We start from the raw sequence: 19,828 nt of genomic DNA, 5'->3' as shown, positions 1-19,828 counted from the left end.
AGTGTACTTCTCAAAATTTAAACTTGTATCCGTATAAGTGAGATCACTTATTATCTCAACTAACAACTAACAAGCTGGAGTTAGATTTTAATAGTAGTCTCCTTGATGGTCTTGGAGCCCAGATAGAAACGCCACCCTGTTAACAAATAGTTGGGGGATATGTTTGACGTAAAAGCCAAAACTTCTCAATGTTGGATTGATGGCAATATAAGGTGTGTCATCTTATTTATAAAAGGTGAGGGATCAAAGTCTGTGGGAACCAAAGGTTATTTGCTAGATTGGCATTGATGCCACCCCAAGCTGTCCATAACCAGCCCTTTGGTACTATTTGTGTATTGAAATGTCACTTTCCACAGTTGTGAGTTTAATGGTCACATATAACTTAAAGAAAGAGGAGTCATATCATCCATTACCAAATGTCACATACATAGCCAAAACAATACATATATGCATTGTCTTTATACAACATACGCAATAGGTTTCATTTGCATTATTGGGATAAAATATACTCCCCCATTTTTGCATGTGGTGTTATTTGAAAACTATCAATAATAAGTAGGAACTTCTATTGAATTTAAAGAGTGTTTGATATGTCGTTTTGTCTCTTAAAGCTTTTTTTTTTTTTTGGTGTTCCAGTTGGCTTCTATGCTATCCTCCAAAACTTGATCATGAGTATTTTGGTTTGAAATTATGTGTAATTAACTCTCTCTCTCTAGGCTGACCATGGGCCTTTCTCCCAAGGTAAGCCCATTTACCTTTTTCCCCCTCTCTCCCTTGTCATTACTTTTTGGTCCAAATAAAACTTTTTCATTGTTGGGCTTGATTTTCTCCATCTTGAAGGGAGGAGAATTGAATTTCTTCTTGTTGAAATTTATTGAGGGAGTTTGACCCCAATTTGTTGAGTTTAATGTTGTATATATTCTTTTTGGTGAGAGATTTATTAGCTGCCATATATAAGATGATATACTATATGAGCACAATTCTTGATGAGATTTAAATGAACTAGAAAGAATTTAATTGTGCCAATATCATTCTCTTAAGATCATATGAATTATTATCGATCTTATAAGGAAATTGGTTTTATTAAAATTAAAATAATTTATGAACTAGTTCACCAAGAAAATAATCTATAGATGAATAATAGGGGAAGGGGACCTTTAAGAGATTTGTTGCTTTAATAGAAGTCAGCACAACTATTATATAGATGAAAGTAAGAGCATCTTCTAATAGTAGTAAGGACTTTTAAGGACTCTTAAATTTGATTTTTGCTCAAAATTTGAAAATCAAACATTTAATCACTTGTTTAAGAAAAATAAACCATGTCCTCATGGCAACAAGAGTTTGTTATATATCATTCTTAGGTTAAAGGATATTTTTAGTCTTTTAAGTTTACATGAGGTCTCATTTTAGTCCCTTATGTTTAGAAAATGTATTTTTGATCCTTTAATTTTAACACCGTTAATGTTGCTAATGGAAAATGCTAAGTAATCAAATTTAATTGCTGACTATGTATTGTTGACAAAGCATATATAAAATTTTAATTTTTTGTGGCAAAAAAAATTCAATTTTTTAATTTAATATTTTACATTAAAAAATGAAAATAAACCTGGGTATTGAAATGCTTCCTCTTCTTCTTTTTCAACCATAGCCTCTCTACCTCTTCAACTCACATCTGCCACTGCTACAACTAAATGTACTAACCCCAATCTTCAATATTTCCTTCACCTAGAGCTTACCAGAGAAAATTCTTGAGGATTTGGTTTGGTTTTTTCATCAACTGGGCAAATTTGAAGTAGCAAGTAGAACGATGAGCCACTGACAAAACCCAACTGGAGAGAAGTTAGTGAGCCCACAAAACCAAAATGACAGAGCACCGAAGCTGGAAGATTTTTTGGGGTACTCCAATAGCTAAATAGAGACACAAGATTAGAGGAATGAAAATTTTGATGTTGAGGACGCTTTCTTTAGGTTTTTAATTATTTTTCAATTTACATATCTTTAAATTAAAGATTAATACGTCATTATTTAATTGTTGAGTCAGCATTTAAATTTGCTGAGTTGGCATTTTTAGTTAGCAACATTAACGGTGTTAAAATTAAAGGATGAAAAATCCACTTTCTAAACTTAAAGGATCAAAATAAAACCTCACGTGAACTTAAAGGATCAAAAGTATCCTTTGGCCTCATTCTTATTTTCATTCTTCTAAGGAAGCCAACTCAGAAAGATACTTCTTCTCTATCTTTAAAGCATAATTGTTATTCATTTTTAACAATATTCTTGTTAGATAAAGTGCATTAAATAGAGATAGTTAAAATTATGACACTAAATGGAAGACAAAACTCAAAAGAAAATATTTCTTACTTAATAGTATCGGTTCTTCATATAAAAACTAGTTCACATTTAATTTAATCCTAAATATAAGAACTTAATTCATTTTATTACGTATCTTCTCAAAATATTTTTATTGATTATAAGATATTCCCATCAAAGTGTAGTTCCAATACGTATGATTAACAATAATAGTTTCAGAAAATCAATATATATTTATTATAAATAACTAATTTAACTGATTTTTTTAGTTTTCTTAAATTGGTTATTTAGTTTTTATATTGAGGAATGGTGTGTAAATTTTCTGTTCTCTTTGATGATATGTGTGATTTTATTATATAAACTATAAAGAAAAAAAAGGGTTGATTAGTTGTATGGTTGAAAAGGAACGGAGGATGCTTTTTTTAACTTTTGGAATTGACTATGAGTATGAGGAGAAGAATGAATGAAAACATTGGAACTTGCATTCCCAAATTAACATGAATGGCCATTGGTCTTTAGCTTCGGCTGTCCCATATTATTTACTTCTCCCAAAGCCTTTTCTCCCACCCAATGCAAAACAAGAACAACCAGCTTTGTATCACCCCACTTTTTCTTTTCTTTTTTTTAAAGATAAGTAAATTATATGCTTTTATCTGAATTTTTTTTAGACATAATTATCTTCTATTAGAGACAATCATCTTCTAGCAAGATTTATAAAGCACTTTGAACTATACCTCGTTAAAACTGAAAAAAAAATGTGATTGAGTTATTAAATGAGTCTGAAAATAAAATAAAACATTTAAATTTACATACCAATATTTAATATCACCAATTATATTTAAGAAGTTATAGAAGACGTAATTAATGAGATTTTAAATAGAAGTAATCTTAAAAACACAATAAATATCTTATTTGGTGACTTAATATAAATAAATTAGGGAATATATATGTATATATACTTTTTTTAATGTCAATAAAATATGGTTTTTAATTGATGTTTTAAAATTTTGGGCCATAAAATGTCATTATTCTCCTTATTGAATCCTAAAATATCAATTTTGGCTAGCAAACAATAAAAGAAGAAGCAGTTCAGCTTTGTGAGGAGCATCCGGCAGCAGAAATGGTACGATGATGCTTTTCATGGTGTCCCTATTTTCCCCTTCACGCCTTTTCCTTACTTTTGAAGCTTTTTGGCAGAGATGATAGGACTGGGAGAGAGCAAAGTAATATTTGGAAGAATAGCTCACAAGTGTGATGTAATAGAATTAAATATAACATTTTCAAAAAAAAATTATGCTTATAAATTTAAATTTAACAGTTTATATCTTCCAATCCAACTTTTATATTTATAAGTGGAGTTGTATTGGTTATAAAGTAAACTTGCAAAACTTATTAAAAAAATTAAATTTTTTGAGATCTTTTATTATATGTAGTTTTTCAAAAAAATTTATCATTTAATCTCTGCAAATTAATTAATTTTTAAATTTTAACTTAATGCAATTCAGTCACTAAAATTTTGATTTGTTATAACCCTCCATAATATTAATTAAAATATTGATTTTCACATTTTAGAAGATAAAATTATAAGAACAAAAGTTATTTTAAAAAGTTTTGAGATTAATGTTTTAAATGATTAAGGAGGTGTTTGGCAACCATCAAAAGTACTTCTCAGAAGTATTTTTCTGTAAAACGAGACAAACTCTTTCACATATTTACTTCGTAAAACGTAAAATCACTCCTGAAAGTATGGTTTGATTTCCATTCAAACACTGCCTAAATTACAGATTCTACCAAATTAAAGTTGGAATTGACGAGTTAAAGTTTAAAAACTGAGTTACTACTCAAGAAAAATTATAAGGACTAAATAATCAATTTCTCTTTCAATTTTTTAATGTACGATCTATAGATAATTTTTCTTTAAAAAATTTTTTGTCTTCGTCTCACAAGTCGTATGTATATAGTAAAAGATATAATATGGTTGATTTATTTATAAAGTGAATTGAATAGAATGGAATCAAATCTTTTGCTGCTTTATCTTTTCCCAATGTCATCTGTATATCTCTTTTTAGTCAACTTAGGCCACCTAACCCTTCTTCTCTGTTCGATTTAATATTAACCATTTCTTTTTTCTGCTTATATATCGTACATGCTCTCAAATAATGGAGGGTGGAGAAGAAACCAGAGAGTGACAAGACCTTCATAATAGATCGATTTAAATGAATATTAATGAGTTCAAATAATTCGAAGCTATAAAGGATTTAATTTAATTACTAGCAATGTGCAAACAATAATAATAGTAATAAGAACCTTATTTAAGTCGATTCTAAAACAAAAAATAGGAAAAAACATTTACTTTTTAATAATATTTTTTCTAAATTAATTGACATATGCAAATAGATAATGCATGGCAGCAATGATCCAATGACCTCTGTTAAAGACAGCTTGTAAAACAGCAAATACGACTTTATATTTAAAAGATTTAGATTTACTAATCTTAAGTTGATGCAAAATACAACTTATAAATTGTTTTTTTAAAATATTAAAGTTACTATTAAATTTAAAGAAGTTACAATTTCAAATTATTTTCTCGAAGCTTGACTATAATTTTTAAATAAATTAATAAGAAATATTATAAAATATAATCACATAAATTAAAGCCTTTCTTCGTATCGGGAAAGGCATATTTTACTTCAACTTATTAACAATGTTAAAAATAGGGAAAATTTAAAAGAAATAACAGTTAAATTTTAAAATTTAAACTAGAAATTATCACAAAAATATATTATTATTTGTTTTTCTGAATAATAATTAATATTGATTTAAAATTTTAAAATTTAATAGTTATTTTTTTTAGATTTTCCTTTAAAAATATTCTTACAATTTAGGTTGTTAAATGTGATTGATTTAAAATATAAAGATAAAAAAACACAGTTGTCTAGCTTTGCAAAAAGTGACTTTCAAATCAATATGACTAAGATGAAGCTAGACCCTCTTGAAAAGACTCAACATGCTGTGCACAATTATTTACATAGGTTCCATAAATCTTTAAAAAAAGGAGAGGAAGTTTTGAAAATCATGAGCATAGTTAAACAAATTATTGCATCCAAGGCCATCTACTTTACTAATTATCATACGCATGATTGAAACCAATCAACCCAGCTTCTCTAGTATTTCATATTTGCACTCCATTTATACATGCTTAACCAATAATAAATAACTTAAAAAATGATTTGAGATGTCAATATATTAAAATATAAAAATGTATATATAACAAAATATATGATAAATCACATATAATTCAGAACTCAACGCATAAATTACTGTTAGCTTGAATGGTCATCTCATCAAAAGTTTAAACCCTGTTGATATATCAAGAGGGCGGAAAAAAGAACTTAAGTTATGAAGGATTAATTTCTCAAATTACTTATAAAACACACCGGACTAATGTGTGTATGTTTAATTAACTTAATCTCAAAACAAAACTCATGCTTCACCAGTCTATTTTCAATATGGTTTAATATTGCTTGATCAATTAGAGTCAAGTTGATTCATTAGGCGCTATTTTGCATATGTAAAATAAACAAAATAACTTAAAAGTAGAAATAATAATAAAAGTATAATAAATTCTATATATTTATTTGTAATGTAATGTAATGAAGAAAATATAATTTAACCTTTTTGATTACCCAATTAATTATATAGGGTTTACCACCACCAAGAACAGTCCAAGTTTAAAATTCAGTCTTGTAACTACTTTTACCATCGTGGTAAAAGCCCTCACGAACCTTGCAGCATAATGAACAGTATGATACTGGCTTAAGGAACTCCTTTTGCTGATAAAAAAACTAATGCAATGAACACAGCCCAAAGCTAGAAATGATTTTGAAACAATAAATATGGAAAAAAAAATCAAGTATATAGAGGATGCTATTATTGTGTCATCATCAAATAATATCACCAATAAGCTGAGATATATAATTTTACATGGAAAACTGGTATAGATATGATTCCAATAACCGAGATATAAACTCTGTGTGGAGAATATAATAATGAAGGGGGATGAAGAAAGAAGAACTGATAAAGGGAAAAAAATCTGATAAGAGAGTGAAGAAAGAAATGAAAATCATATATATATGAACATCAAAAAGGAAACCTCAGGGATTTGTCCGTGCTTTTGATGATTTCCATTTCTTCTGATTCTGAGGAATGGAATTACCAATAGGGTTGGGACCTGAGTGCACTTCATGCAGCACTTTCCTCTGAACATAATATCTCCCACCTCCTAACTGAAAATAATAATATGATTATATATATGTACAGAGAGAGAGAGAGAGGAGGAGGAGGAGGAAGAAGAAGCATATATTGAAGATTGAATCAAAGAATATGTATATAGCTTAATATAATGCTCACCATATGTTGATGATTCGTCGAGGCTTGTTCAGTGATTTGCTTAGTCTTGGGTCTAATGGCGAAGCTTGGAGTTTGGAAGGAGATGGATAAAAGAAGAAGAAGAAGCAGAAGAAAGACGAAAGAAGAGTTCATGTTTTTTGTTTCATGAAGAAAGAAGAGTTTGAGAAAAATGATTATCAGTACTTGCGCTTGCTTTTCTCTACCTCATCAGAGCAAAACATATATAAATTTTTAATCCATGAAATACATTGCTATTCCAATTCTTCTTCGGTAAGATCCATATGGTCGGAAGTGGAACTTACTATTTTTGTTTTTTTGTTTTATTTCTTCTATGGTCATCAATTTCAAGAAATATGTTTCACCTGCGATAATTAGGCAAGTAAAATTAACTGGGTCAGATTTAAATATGGTCGTGTCTAACTGGAAACAACTCTTTCAAGATATCTTGTGCATTTATACAGAATTGGACTTGAAATCCGATGATTGAGGAAACAAAATCTTCCCGCCGGAACTAATGCTTATTGTTGAGTTTTGCTGCTTTTAAATTTCATATATCATATATGGATTGAAAATATATGGATTGAAAATAAAACAAGAGGATGTTTAGATAAAACCATGGTTTGGAGAATAATTTTTGGATAATAGATTTTGTGAAAAATAGGTTTTATAAAAAATGATTCTGATAAAGTAAGAATGTTTAGATAGTTATTATCAGATATTTTTATATATGCAAATTACTAAAAAGAGCATAAGTTAATATGATAATTATATAAAAGATACATTTTATAATATATTTTAATTTGAAGGAATAAAATTGTTAATAATATATTTTTTACCAACATAATTAATAATATATAAGATAATGTAATTAATAAATAATTAATATGTGTCTATACATTTATAAAATATAAGATTAAATATATTTATAGAAAAATAATTGAAGGTGTTAAAGTCATATTACCGTTTGATTACTTTGATAGGCACAATCATATTTTCAATTTGAGTTACGAGCAAATGGATTCATTTTTTCTGAAACTATGGTTTTGAGTCTAAAACTGTGATTTGCTGATTTTCTCCTCTGTTTGGCAAATTTTGCCAGACAGGCCCTAAAGCACGCACGCTCACATGTTTTGTCCGCAAGAATTGGGTCAATAGGAGAATTAAATTGTACAGATTAAACTGTCTTTTAGTTTAATTCATGTCGGTGACATTTGAATGATTGTTATTCACTTATTAAAGTGAATCCTACTTTAATTATAAAATAATTTATCTAATTAATTATCTAGTTTTTCTATGCGTCAAAAAGGACGTGTTTTGTCAATAGAAATTGGCCCCATCGGTAGAATCAAGTGACATGGACCAGAAATCTTCCATTTGATTTGCCAATGATTGTCGTTTAGTGGTGGACATTTATCAGTTACTGTAAGTATTGCCCTATGAAGAGAAACCCATCTATCTTTTTGTTTTTGGTTGAACAAAACCAATTCATCTAATTCTGTTTTCTTGCTTTTGGTGAAAACCAATTTATCTAATTCCTAGCTTGCTGACTCTTTTGTGGGAAAAAATAAACTTGTTTTGTTAACAAGACTAATCTCCATTAGTAAAATTGAATTAATCAAAAAAAAATCTTCAGTTTGTTCCATTAGCAATCTTTTATGGTAAACAATTAAACATTTACCAATAATTGTTTATCTTATTGTAGTGACAATTTATTCAATTTTTAAATTCATATATTTTTTCTCTCGTAACATTAACTAATTATCAGAACCCATGTTGAATAATTCGGATTGAATTAGATTCAACATATGAGTGTAAAGTATTCTCAACAATAATTTTTTTTCTATACAATACTCAAATATAAAATTTTATTCAAAAGAAAGTGTTCTTGTTAAAAGGATTTTATCATTAGTGTTTTTGTTTTGACAAAGATTAGTTGTAAGTCCAAAATGATTTAATGATATTTTGAGTTGAAAAAAATTGTATGATCTTTTGTCCGGAAAAATAAACATGTTTTGTCCATATAGTTGCCTCCATTAATAAAATCGTGAATCTTCATTATCAATTACTGAGAATTTTGTCTTGAAACTAAAATATTTACTTTGAAATAAAAAAAATGTTCCCTCTGAAAAGGAGCCTGCTTTCATACACTGGACAATAGTCGGGCAAATGTCATGGATATGATAGAGTGAAAGCTGGTGATGATCCATATTTAGTACTATTGAAGTTTACTTTTATGTTCTTAGCTGCAAAGCATAAATGCCAAATGGGGTCAGTGTCCTAGGAGTAGGACATAGATTCTAGATAAAAACTTCCCATCCTGACCTGTTCATCTTCCCTAAAAATAGTTTTCTAATGGAGCATCAAATTATTTTGCCTTTCTCTCACGTCCTTTTCTCCCCCCCCCCCCTCTCACTTTTTTACTTCTACATAGCAGCCAAATAAGAGACATTTCTTCCTCCACTTTTAGCCTTGATGATTTTTTTAAAGAAAAAAATTAGATGAATTGAGTCCTGAAAACCTAATAAATTTATGCAAATTTTGCAACCCAAAGAGCATAATGTACAAATGTATCATTCACCAATAAAGTCTCATTTAAGCAGTGAGACTTGAGCCTACATCCTTATAAGTCGAGTCCTTCTTAGTTGGAGCAGCATTTCGTTATTTGCTCTTCTCTTTTCTCTATTCAGATATCTGAGGGTATTATTTAGGGGTATTTGGGTAAAAACAAAATTAGGTTTCAGAAATGCTTTTACGATATACAAGTAATATGTGGAAAAATTTGTTTCGATTTACAAAAAATATTTCTAAAAATAATTATGGATGTTCCAAACACCCCTTTTGCAAATTCATATTTGCAGGCCTGCTCAAAATGTTTGAAAAAATCACAGAATAATTTTTAATTTTTTATGTTTTTTATGTAAATAATTCTCATAGTTCTAACAATTCATGATTGCTACTTAAATAGGGATGGTACGTACTTTTGCTCCCTGTTCTGTAATCTATATGTCCCTTGGCGTATGAAATTATGAATTACAGTTTCTGATGCTGCACACTATGACTTTCAAACACCAATGAGAAAGTGACTCTTTTGTCACTATATATCAAGGTTTATAGTATCCCTCAAAAAGCTTTAAACTCCATAGAACCTAAACCATAATCATTATCCTCATAGCCTTTTTTGACCTTTAAGGAGCTCTCACTTTCCAGAAAGATTTCGAGAAAGGAAGAAAACTAGGGTCATTTGCTTGCTGGAATATTTTTATGTCTGAAAAATGAGGATAAAAATGAGTTTCAATGTAAATGCCAATCTATGGAATCATTGGGATTAGATTAACAAGACTTAGAGAATTATCTGTGAAGGAATCATGTTGTAATTAATCCTAGTGGATCCTCGTAAATATCAATAAAAGCATTCACCATGAACAGAATCATCAAGCAATCCATTTTCTCTCGGTCTTTACAACAATAATCTTCCTTTGCCACTGGTTCATTCACGCGATCTCTGAATGAAGATTAGAGTTTCGTTCAGGAGAGGAAATGAAGCAAGGGGCAGAACTTTGGCTGCGGAATGTACAAAGAAAATGTGTGGATGTCATTGAAAAACAAGTGAGCAACGGCAAAATTTTTTCACATGCAATGGGCAGGGAGACTTGAAGCAAAGAAGAATATTACCAGAAAGGAAGGTTTCCTGGCAGTGAGGTAGTTGAGACCACCCCAATCATGGAACATTGCTAACAACAATAATTATGGAAGAAAATATAGCTAAGAGGAGGATGGAGATGTTATATGACAGCATTACAAATATTTGAGTTTATGGGATGGGGGAGTTAGGAAAACAATCATGAAATGCATGTTTAGTTGCATGTTATAAACCACCAAAATCATGTTTTTTAGTGGAAGCGAGTAGTAGCAAAACCATGATTTTAGTAGTTTCCAACATGAAACTGAACACACTCTAAGAAGCATATCATAATCATACGCATACACATACATACACGTATGCCACATATATCACCCCTAAAAGTAACCAGCTTGTTTTATAAATACTTGTGCGTACTAGCCTGGACTATTGCTTTCTGTGTTTTCCAGCGGCAAAATGACACTGCAGAGGCATTTGAGCTCATCTTAGCTCCCCCTGTTGTACCTATTTTCTAGTTTCTATTGCTATTTCCAAAAGGAAATATAGGTTCCTGTCATAGATTTGATTCTTGCATAAATGGGAAAAAGAGAGAGAAAGAAAAGAAAAACCACGGTCACATTGGCAGGAGAACCTCCATAATTATTAAGGGCGTGATTTCCTCATTCAGCAAGTATCATCGGCTCAACAAGGGCTGAGAAAGCCATCAAAGCATAAGGTTTGTTTACTCAATATATGCCTTCTTGTGACAAAATCACAAAATATAGAGTCATGCATTTCAGCATATCGTGGTGCGATTTTTGAGAATTCAGTTATTTCACTTTTACATCTTCACTACTTTCATTGATGGAATTCCTCCCGCACTGGCAGATGTGGGACACACTAACCAATACACGTTATATGATGCATATAGTATTTCTCCTTTTATGGGAATGGATGCGGAATTAAAGTATAATAATAATGTCATTGGGGTAATTTTCAAGACGTATCAGTAATTTTGGATTTACTCGCAAGGTTAATCTCCATGGTGAGACAGTGGTAACTGGACTATGATATATAGGGTTCAAATGTTGGTTAGCTGGTACCATCATGTTGATGATGAGTAATTTGGGATTCAAGGTTTACTTCTTATCAGTAAATTGGGTTTAACAATAGTTGTTTGAGTCTTGGAAAATCTCTGCCGTGCTACCATTCATATTTTGGTTCCTGTATGAATCAGAATTACTTGCACCTTGAGTTACTTGTCCTGATCTAGCAGATGCACGGTGTTGATTGTGATGCTTATATAAAGGCATGGGATCTATCTTGATATTTCACCATTTATTACTGAGGTTGAATTAAAATAAACTTGTTAATTCTTGTTCTTAATTCCTTGTATTTCATTCTACACAAGTAATGTTTCAAGTTCAATAAAAGTTAAAGACGATGATTATTGGAAAATAAAATAATAATCTAGCTTTAGGAGAAATGAAACCGCACCCGGTTATGAAATAAAGATGATTATTCTGTCCATTTCACAGAAAATTCTGGTTAAAAAATGCATTGCACTGTCAACAACACAGAAAATCAGGCAATTTATTATTATTATTAGGAAGAAAATTCAGATAACATAGACGACATATTATTTCCAAGAGCCAATCACTACACAAGAACAAGAAGAAGAAAAGAAATTAAAAATGAAAATATTGATACAAAATTGACCTCTGACCACTTGCTAGCATCCTCAAAGGGATTGAAGGAGATCCAGAACAGATTTCCTATCAGGCATGCCGGGAATAGCTCCCTTCACTTGAATACAAAGAGAAGCTGCTGCAGCTGTTTTGACGGAAACAAAAAAGACAAGAACATTAAGGATAAGGACATATCAACTGATAAGCACATTTCCATCTATAACAGGGGAAATGCTTGCTATTATACATACCAGCAAATCTTAAGCACTCTTTTCTGGACTTGCCTTCCACTAAGGCCACGGCAAAAGCAGCAGTAAAAGTATCACCAGCTCCAGTAGCATCAAGGACTGTTTCAACCAAAATAGCAGGTTGTATAATTGGTTCTTCGCCTTCTACAAAAAGGGCAGACCCTTTGGCCCCAAGTTTGACAAGCACTTGCTTAACTCCCTGGAAATTCAAAATTTGGAGAAAAAAGTAACTTAATCAAATCAGATGCATGATCTCAACGAATTACTGAGTATTGCTTTGCTAGTGCATGGCACAAGGACATTGTTGAGTATTAATCCCCTCAAATCAACCTCAACACTGCACAGTAGTATTGGCACTGCCAAAATTATACTCCTTAGTGCACTTGAGTATATAAAAACAGGAAAAAAGAATAAAAAAGGAAGAAATTCAGTGCTGTGTTAATTATTTTTAAGTTGTTTTTCTACTTTTCCAATGGCGCATATGTGATCTATTAAATACAAATTGAAGCAAAAGTTGAAGGCAAAAAGCATCATAAAATTAGATATTTCCACTTTAAAAAGATCTACGTAATAATATAACAATACACAAAATACAAATATTTAGCATTACTTTTATATTATCAAATGATCTTCACTTGACGTGAAGTCCTTGAACTCTGTTCTTGAGATGACATCATGGCCATCAATAAACTGAGACTGTCAACCATTAAACTTACAGTATCATACTCCAGAAAGGATTTGACAAGGACCTATGCTATTGCGGGCAGTTCAGCCATTGTGTGCGGTTCGGCAATGAACACTTATTTATCTAGGTATCCCTTTAGAGGATCTGCTTCTTCTTTTTCAGATCTTATGGTACAGATCTCTTTCAGATTCTCACAAAGTAATTTAAAAGACAAAGAACAGTATGCCACCAGTAGTTAAAGTTTTGGCAGAATATAGAGGTCATTTGGCCGCTTCAAAAGCATCTTGTAACACCAAAAAAGATGAGGATTCAAGTCTTGGTATAATGGATACTAAGAACATTGTTCTAGTTGTTATGTTATTAAGGGGATTTCCTTTGGAAATTAACCTCTTCGGCAGAGATTAGTCAGTAGTCTTGATAGATGCTGACATCAGAATCTATACTGCCCATGCAAGCACATAAAATATTCAACTCTCAAGTATATCCTTCCTTTCGCCCTCACCTCACTTTCATATTGAGGGACATTCATTTCTGATTTTAAAAAGGAATCAGTGGTGGGCTCTGGGATTCAGTTCTGTAAATCCTTCTACCTATTTCACATTTATACCACGCTACAACTACAAACTGTTTTTTTACCTCATATGTTTGTTTTAAGAGGGTTTATTGTGAAAATCTTCCTTCAAGCAAGTCAAAATACAGGACCTTAAACAACAACAAATGTTTTTCCCGATCATGAATGAAAATAACACAGGGTGATATACAACTAACCATTTTATGGACTTTTAATGCAGCCTGAGTAATTTCATCAAAACTATTGGTTGGCAATCCTGTTAAGCGACCAAGTTCACTTTCATTTGGACTTAAAATCTCAACAGAACTCAGTAATTCTTGAGGCATTGGAGCATCTGCACCACCAACATCCATTATTACTGGAACACCAGCGGCCTTCGCAGCCTGTAATTTTAAAAGCACAACAAAGGATGTGAAGAATACATAAGGCAAAAGAAAGAAGGATTATGACAAACACAGGGAAGGGGCAGATGATGATAGATATTCGCTACTAAAGGATGTTAGAGCCAAAAACAGCCACAAATAATGAAGTTTATATAAACCACAATGTTATGAATGTAACCAACCACCCTTGCAGCCTTCCTGCCAATTAACTAGATTTAGTCATATCAGATCATGCGGACTGTTAAAGTTGTCACAACTCACAAAAGAATTAATTATCCAGTTCCAAGGGTGAGCTTGTAGGGAAATGGGCTAGCCTGGCCAGAGAACCACAGGTAAAAATATATTGGGCTGACCTGGGAAAGCCTGCTTTTGGTGGGCTGGAAATTTCTCGGCCTAGCCCACCAAGGATGGGCTAGTGCACTAAACAGCCTGCTCACGTTTTGTTTTGAAGAAGAAAAAAAAGGACAGTATTTTTTCCCCCAAGCAAATTAAAATTCTTCTATCCACAAGCACAATGCATATTGCACAAGTCACAAAAATAAATTAACACTATTAGCTTTTCACAATTCGCAATTCACAAAATTTTAATTCAATTCACAATCCAAAATATCATCTCCAATTCTCCACAAAATTCACAATGAGAATTCACATTTTACAATGAATGAGGAGGGAAGAAGGGTGACAATGGAAAAAAAAAATTAGAGTGAGGAAGGAATGTTTTAGAAAAGAATCTGGCGGGTGCAAACTGGCCTTTTCAAAATGGGCTGCTAACCCACTCTAATTTTACACGCTAAAAAAGCCAGACCCATTACCAGCTCTATGAATTCTATCCAATTATAGTGGCCATCAATTTACTATGTATGGATATATCAGAAGAATGTAATTGAACCTCCCCTATTCCCAGGAAGAAGGAGAAGCGAAAAGGAAGACATTAAAGAAGAAAATGATGGTGATAAGGAGGAGGAGTAATAGGATGAAGAAGACTGGAAGCAACAGGAGGACATGAATCTTTTGAAAGTTATGGCAGACAGTGGTACAATTCTCTTCGAATGTTAGTCCAGATGCAACAAAAAGCTGGCACAATGTAATGATGCTGATCGTTAACACTAGTTCAGCAAAACCAAAAGACAGAGTTCGAGTCTCCCATTAAACTCACTTTGTCCAAAATTATTATAGCCTATGGTACCTCCGAGAACTATTAATATTTGTAAAGTGAGGTTGAATAAAGCATCGCTTACATTAGCTCATTATTCACCATGGACAGAAGTTAATGTCTAAAGAGAGAAGATAACGCAAGTACATACTAACATGACTACTGGAATACTTGTAAGTAACGAAAATTATATTGAGAGGATTAATGAAGAATATAAACGCAAAAATTCCCACCTTTGCCACTTGAATGTTAACAGAATCTGGGATCTCCCTCTGAAGTAAAACAATCCCCGCATTTCTTACAATCTCCAAATTTTCATCAGCTAGAGTTTCAGGCCACCCACTCGTGTTGGCACCACCAACGACAATTATAGAGTTCTGGCCATCTGGTTGGAGCATCACCACAGCGTGCCCGGTTGGTGCACACCCAACAGTGGTCAAATGATCGAGCCGAACCCCACCATTGCCCAAAGCCTCAGAGATCAACGTCCCATGTGCATCCCCACCCACCTGACCCACAAAATACGTTGGGTACGACAATTTCCTACCACATGCCGCCTGGTTAGCTCCCTTTCCTCCGGCGAGGGTTTGACCGGTCTTGGCCGTAATGGTCTCACCCTCTTTCGGCAACCTCTCGATCTCGACGTATATGTCGGCATTGGCGGATCCGACCACCACAAGTGGAGGGATTGTGGGGGCGGAGGGGGCTGGCGTGGTTTGATTTTGGGAAGGATTTACAGAGAAACAAAGAAAAGGAAACCTATGGCTACCGTGGTGATGCTTATTATTGAATCGAAGGACTTGAATTGGCTTCAATGCTTTGTTTGATTGATTTTCAGTTGTGGGTGTCCACAGACTTGCTGGTGAAAGCGTTGTTGTATTCATCTTTGTTTCTCCGATCAAAGGTTGCGCTCATCTATTGACTTTGCTTGACCAGTGCGAAAGAAAAGGCACAGCTTTTGTGAAAGTTAAAACGAAAAGACACAACTTTACAACTAAAGGTTCGCCCTTCTCCCTCTCAATTCCCCATCCTCCTCTTCTACATTGAACATTTTTGAAGACAATTTAACACTTTTTACAAAAATTTTGTCAAAAAATTAAATCTGAATTGTTCATATGTTAATTTAGAACGTTCATCTATTGTTGTATTCATTCTAGATGGTTTGTTTCCTTGTCAATCTTTTGTGTTATGGTCTAACTGTAAGTTCATTTTTCTTCTTAACCAATTCATTGTGATCCTTCACATATAATAAGCATAGATTGAACCAAAACCCCAAGAAAAAGTACATACCATACACTGATTTTCTATCCTGCTATCTGTGGGGCAGTGATTTGTTATTGTGAATGTATCCGCTGGAGTTATGACTGGATGTTCGTGGGGCCTCTTGTATACATATCTATCCAAGGAAAATCAAACCTGCATTCTATTTCATTTTTTTGCCTTTGTCATTTCTCCATTGTGACCTCCAATTTTTAACGAGGTTATTGGATGCAACTGTTTGATCAGCAACTTATTTAAAGATTTGGTTGTTGATAGAATATAACAAGTTCTAAAAATCCATGTAACATGTTCCGTCTAGTTGGATATGGCTTATGACAATAAAGCAGCATGAAACATAAGAAATTCCCTATAAACATGTTTCATGCAAGTTAAGACAAAATTTTTCTCACATACTTGTCTCGTATTCTGTAAATTACTATTAAAAAACTATTTATAAGCTAACTATAAACTGTTTCAAACGGGTCCAATAAAAAGGAATAATGCAGTTTTGATTTTCTTAGGATAGATAAAAGAGGAAGTGTTGGCAAAAAGGATACAAGAGTAAGCATAATAAAGAGCTCCATGTAACCAGCAAGGTAAGATGGTAAACGGTCTTATTTTTGTAAAGAGAAAAATATAAGTTCAAATATCAAAAAACACACTTATTGGGAAGACTCTATTCTTAGTACTTCTAGCCCGACGAATATTAGTTTTAAGCCCAAAGTAGTTTGAGAATATTCTGACTCATATAAAAAGGGCAAAAAAAAAACCTCCATGTATATAGCCATCACAAAAACTTTGTTGTTCCGAGACCTCGCTCTCCCTATCTTCTTAAAAGCCCTGATCGATCTCTTCATTTGGGTCGCTCTCTGAGAGTGTTGATGAATTAAATAAACATTATATGATTCGGTACAAAACGCACTCAGTGACTAAAGGCTTATTTGAAATGGCGATTGAGCCGCTTACAAATAGAGATGAATATGCTAGGAGAATTTTATCTTAACTTACGTAATACTATTTTCGGTCCTAATTATAAGACCTAATTGACTAATTTGAAGAGTTTAAAAAAATAAATTAAGTTAGTTATTTGCAATAAATATGTGTTGTCTTTCCTAAAATATCCTTGCTAATCAAGTGTATTAGCTAGAACTACCATTATTAGAAGAACTATTTTGGAAAAAAATACATAAATATGATAGATAAAATAGATTGGGGTCTTATATTTAGAACCAAAATAAAAGTCAAACTAGGTCTTATATTAAAGACTGGAGGTAGTAGTATTTATACTATCTCCACTCCTAATTATAAGAACTAGTTGACTAATTTGAGGAGACTAAGAAAATAAGTTAAATTAGTTATTTGTAATAAATAAGTGTTGTCTTTCCTAAAATTTCCTTACTAATCAAATATATTGGATAAAACCACAACCATTAGAAGGACTATTTTGAAATTTTTTTTATAAATATGAGAGATAAAGTGGATTGAAGTTTTATATTTAAAATTAAAATAAAAGTCAATTGATTTCTTATATTAAAGATCGGAGATAGTATTAAGCAATTCCAAATAAGCCTTCTTGTCCCCGTATATATACAAGTACATGACCTAAACCGCAGTTGCTTAGCAACTGGTTATTTCTAAATGTGGTAACTTTTATTATATTGATATGGATATGTACAAAGAAATGAACCACGAGTAAGAGTATAGACTATAATTAATTAATTTTCATTAATTATGCATTACTGAAAATGGTCGAGAACCAAACTCAAGCGTATGATATTAATGTCTTCCTTTCTTTTTCTTTTCCCCCCCACCCCCCTTCCGTTTGCTTTTCAAAGACTGAGATTAATGTCTTCCTTTGTTTATTTAGGCTCTTGTTTGTCTTTTCCAGTAGTAGCTTGTAGATTGTAAACTTGGAATTATAAATATATCATTTTGCTTTTATCTAAAAAATGTATTCAGTTGCAACAGCTTTCTGAATCTTTCTTCATAATTAAACGTTGAATCACTAATAATTTGTTTTATTTCTAAAAAAAATGTTAAAGCATCAATTTGTCATATTCATATCTCTACCATTAGAGAGAGAGAGGAAAAAAAGGCGTCCCCAAGATCCAATTTTCCAAGTACCCAAAAAAATAAGAAAAAGTGTACATAATTAAATTATTTTTGTTAGTTCTATTTTTTAATTCTTATGTGTGTTGCAGTTTAATTGGATCGTGATTTTACTTTAGCCAATTTATTGTGATCACTCATACCCAATAGTCACTACATATTGAAAAAAATTAAAAAAAAAAGAGGCACTAACAGTAATAATAGTAAGGTGGTGAGAAGATGATGAATTTAATATTGGACCAAAAATATTTAATCCAAAGCCACAAATATAGAATAACATTTGATCACTTATTAAATTTCACTTAAATTCTTAGCAAAGTTATTATCATCTAAAACATATCCACCAAAACAGATTGTGGAATATTTAGGATAAACATCGCAGAGATAAAACAGAAAGATTGAATATATGAGGATGAGCATATTCAAAGGTGACAACATTTCCAATCCCAATCGGAAGGCCATCGTTGACAAGGCAATCATTGGGACCTACACGCCTGAATACATTCGGAGAAATAGGAATCTCCGACGTAAATGACTCACACTTGAGATAGAGATTGCTTATTCTGCAATTTGAGGGGCAAATATTTGTTATTGTGACGAAGAACACTGGTGTTCCGCTTGGCAGTGTCCCTACCGGACCTGTTGTATTTGCATTCACAAAATCAGAACTGCATGCTAGGTCACCTTTCACTTTCACCATCTCTTGGAAATTCTCTCCACCTTTTAAAAAAAAAATAACGAAAAGTAAATAAAAATAATAGTTTTGTGAATGAAAAAGTCTAGAGAGATATTAGTAAAAGAGAAAAACATGTAGTGTGAGGGTGTGAAATAAAACAATATTGCTCCTTTTATTTTATTTTATTTTATTTTTTTGGATTATATTTCTTTCATGATACCAAAATAGAATGAGAGAATTGCAATAAAATCCCATGTGAAAGAAATAACAATAAAAAGTTTCAATGGAAGTGAGAAGTTTTCATTTCCCTTATCATTACAAGTTGCTCATTGTTATTTAAACTTTATAGTAATTATGTTATTTTCTTGGGACTTTATTATTACAATTTTTCCTAGTAGAATCTAAAGTTATCAATTTGCAAAAACACCAAATTATTTATATTAACAAGATTTTACAGAGATTTGATTTTTTTATTTTGTTTTGTGAAGTCATATATTCGTATAAATACATATGATATGCCCTCTGCACTTACACTTACCTTGCAAAACCAAAGCAGCAATCGCCATTTCTGATCAAAACAAATGAACAACATAGTCAATAATTGGAACCACATGCAAAAGATAATGAATTGAAGTGCTTAATTCTTCTCTATTTTTTAGAGTAATTAAATGAATGTGAAAAATACATAACAAAATATAATAAAATTAAAATAGATG

The 19,828-nt window shown here is 31.9% G+C and overlaps 2 protein-coding genes across 2 annotated transcripts; both read right to left on the bottom strand.

Annotated features, from left to right (window-relative positions):
* Positions 1-11,912: 11,912 nt before the first annotated feature.
* On the bottom strand, positions 11,913-16,079 carry LOC114714765 (ribokinase). The gene is made up of 4 exons (XM_028899533.1): positions 15,301-16,079; positions 13,729-13,914; positions 12,279-12,474; positions 11,913-12,172 (listed from the first exon to the last, which is right to left on the bottom strand). Exons 1-4 carry the CDS (start codon positions 15,949-15,951, stop codon positions 12,081-12,083), a joined length of 1,125 nt encoding a protein of 374 aa, XP_028755366.1. The 5' UTR covers positions 15,952-16,079; the 3' UTR covers positions 11,913-12,080.
* A 2,721-nt stretch (positions 16,080-18,800) lies between these two features.
* LOC114714756 (TPD1 protein homolog 1-like) lies at positions 18,801-19,678 on the bottom strand. The gene is made up of 2 exons (XM_028899522.1): positions 19,651-19,678; positions 18,801-19,156 (listed from the first exon to the last, which is right to left on the bottom strand). The coding sequence occupies exons 1-2, from the start codon at positions 19,676-19,678 to the stop codon at positions 18,801-18,803; spliced, it is 384 nt and encodes a 127-aa protein (XP_028755355.1).
* Positions 19,679-19,828: the final 150 nt, after the last annotated feature.

Source organism: Neltuma alba, unplaced genomic scaffold, assembly GCF_004799145.2.
Source record: "Neltuma alba isolate B1F8T4 unplaced genomic scaffold, ASM479914v2 tig00011541_pilon, whole genome shotgun sequence".
Classification (NCBI taxonomy): domain Eukaryota; kingdom Viridiplantae; phylum Streptophyta; class Magnoliopsida; order Fabales; family Fabaceae; genus Neltuma; species Neltuma alba.
This window is presented reverse-complemented; position numbering and strand designations above follow the sequence as displayed.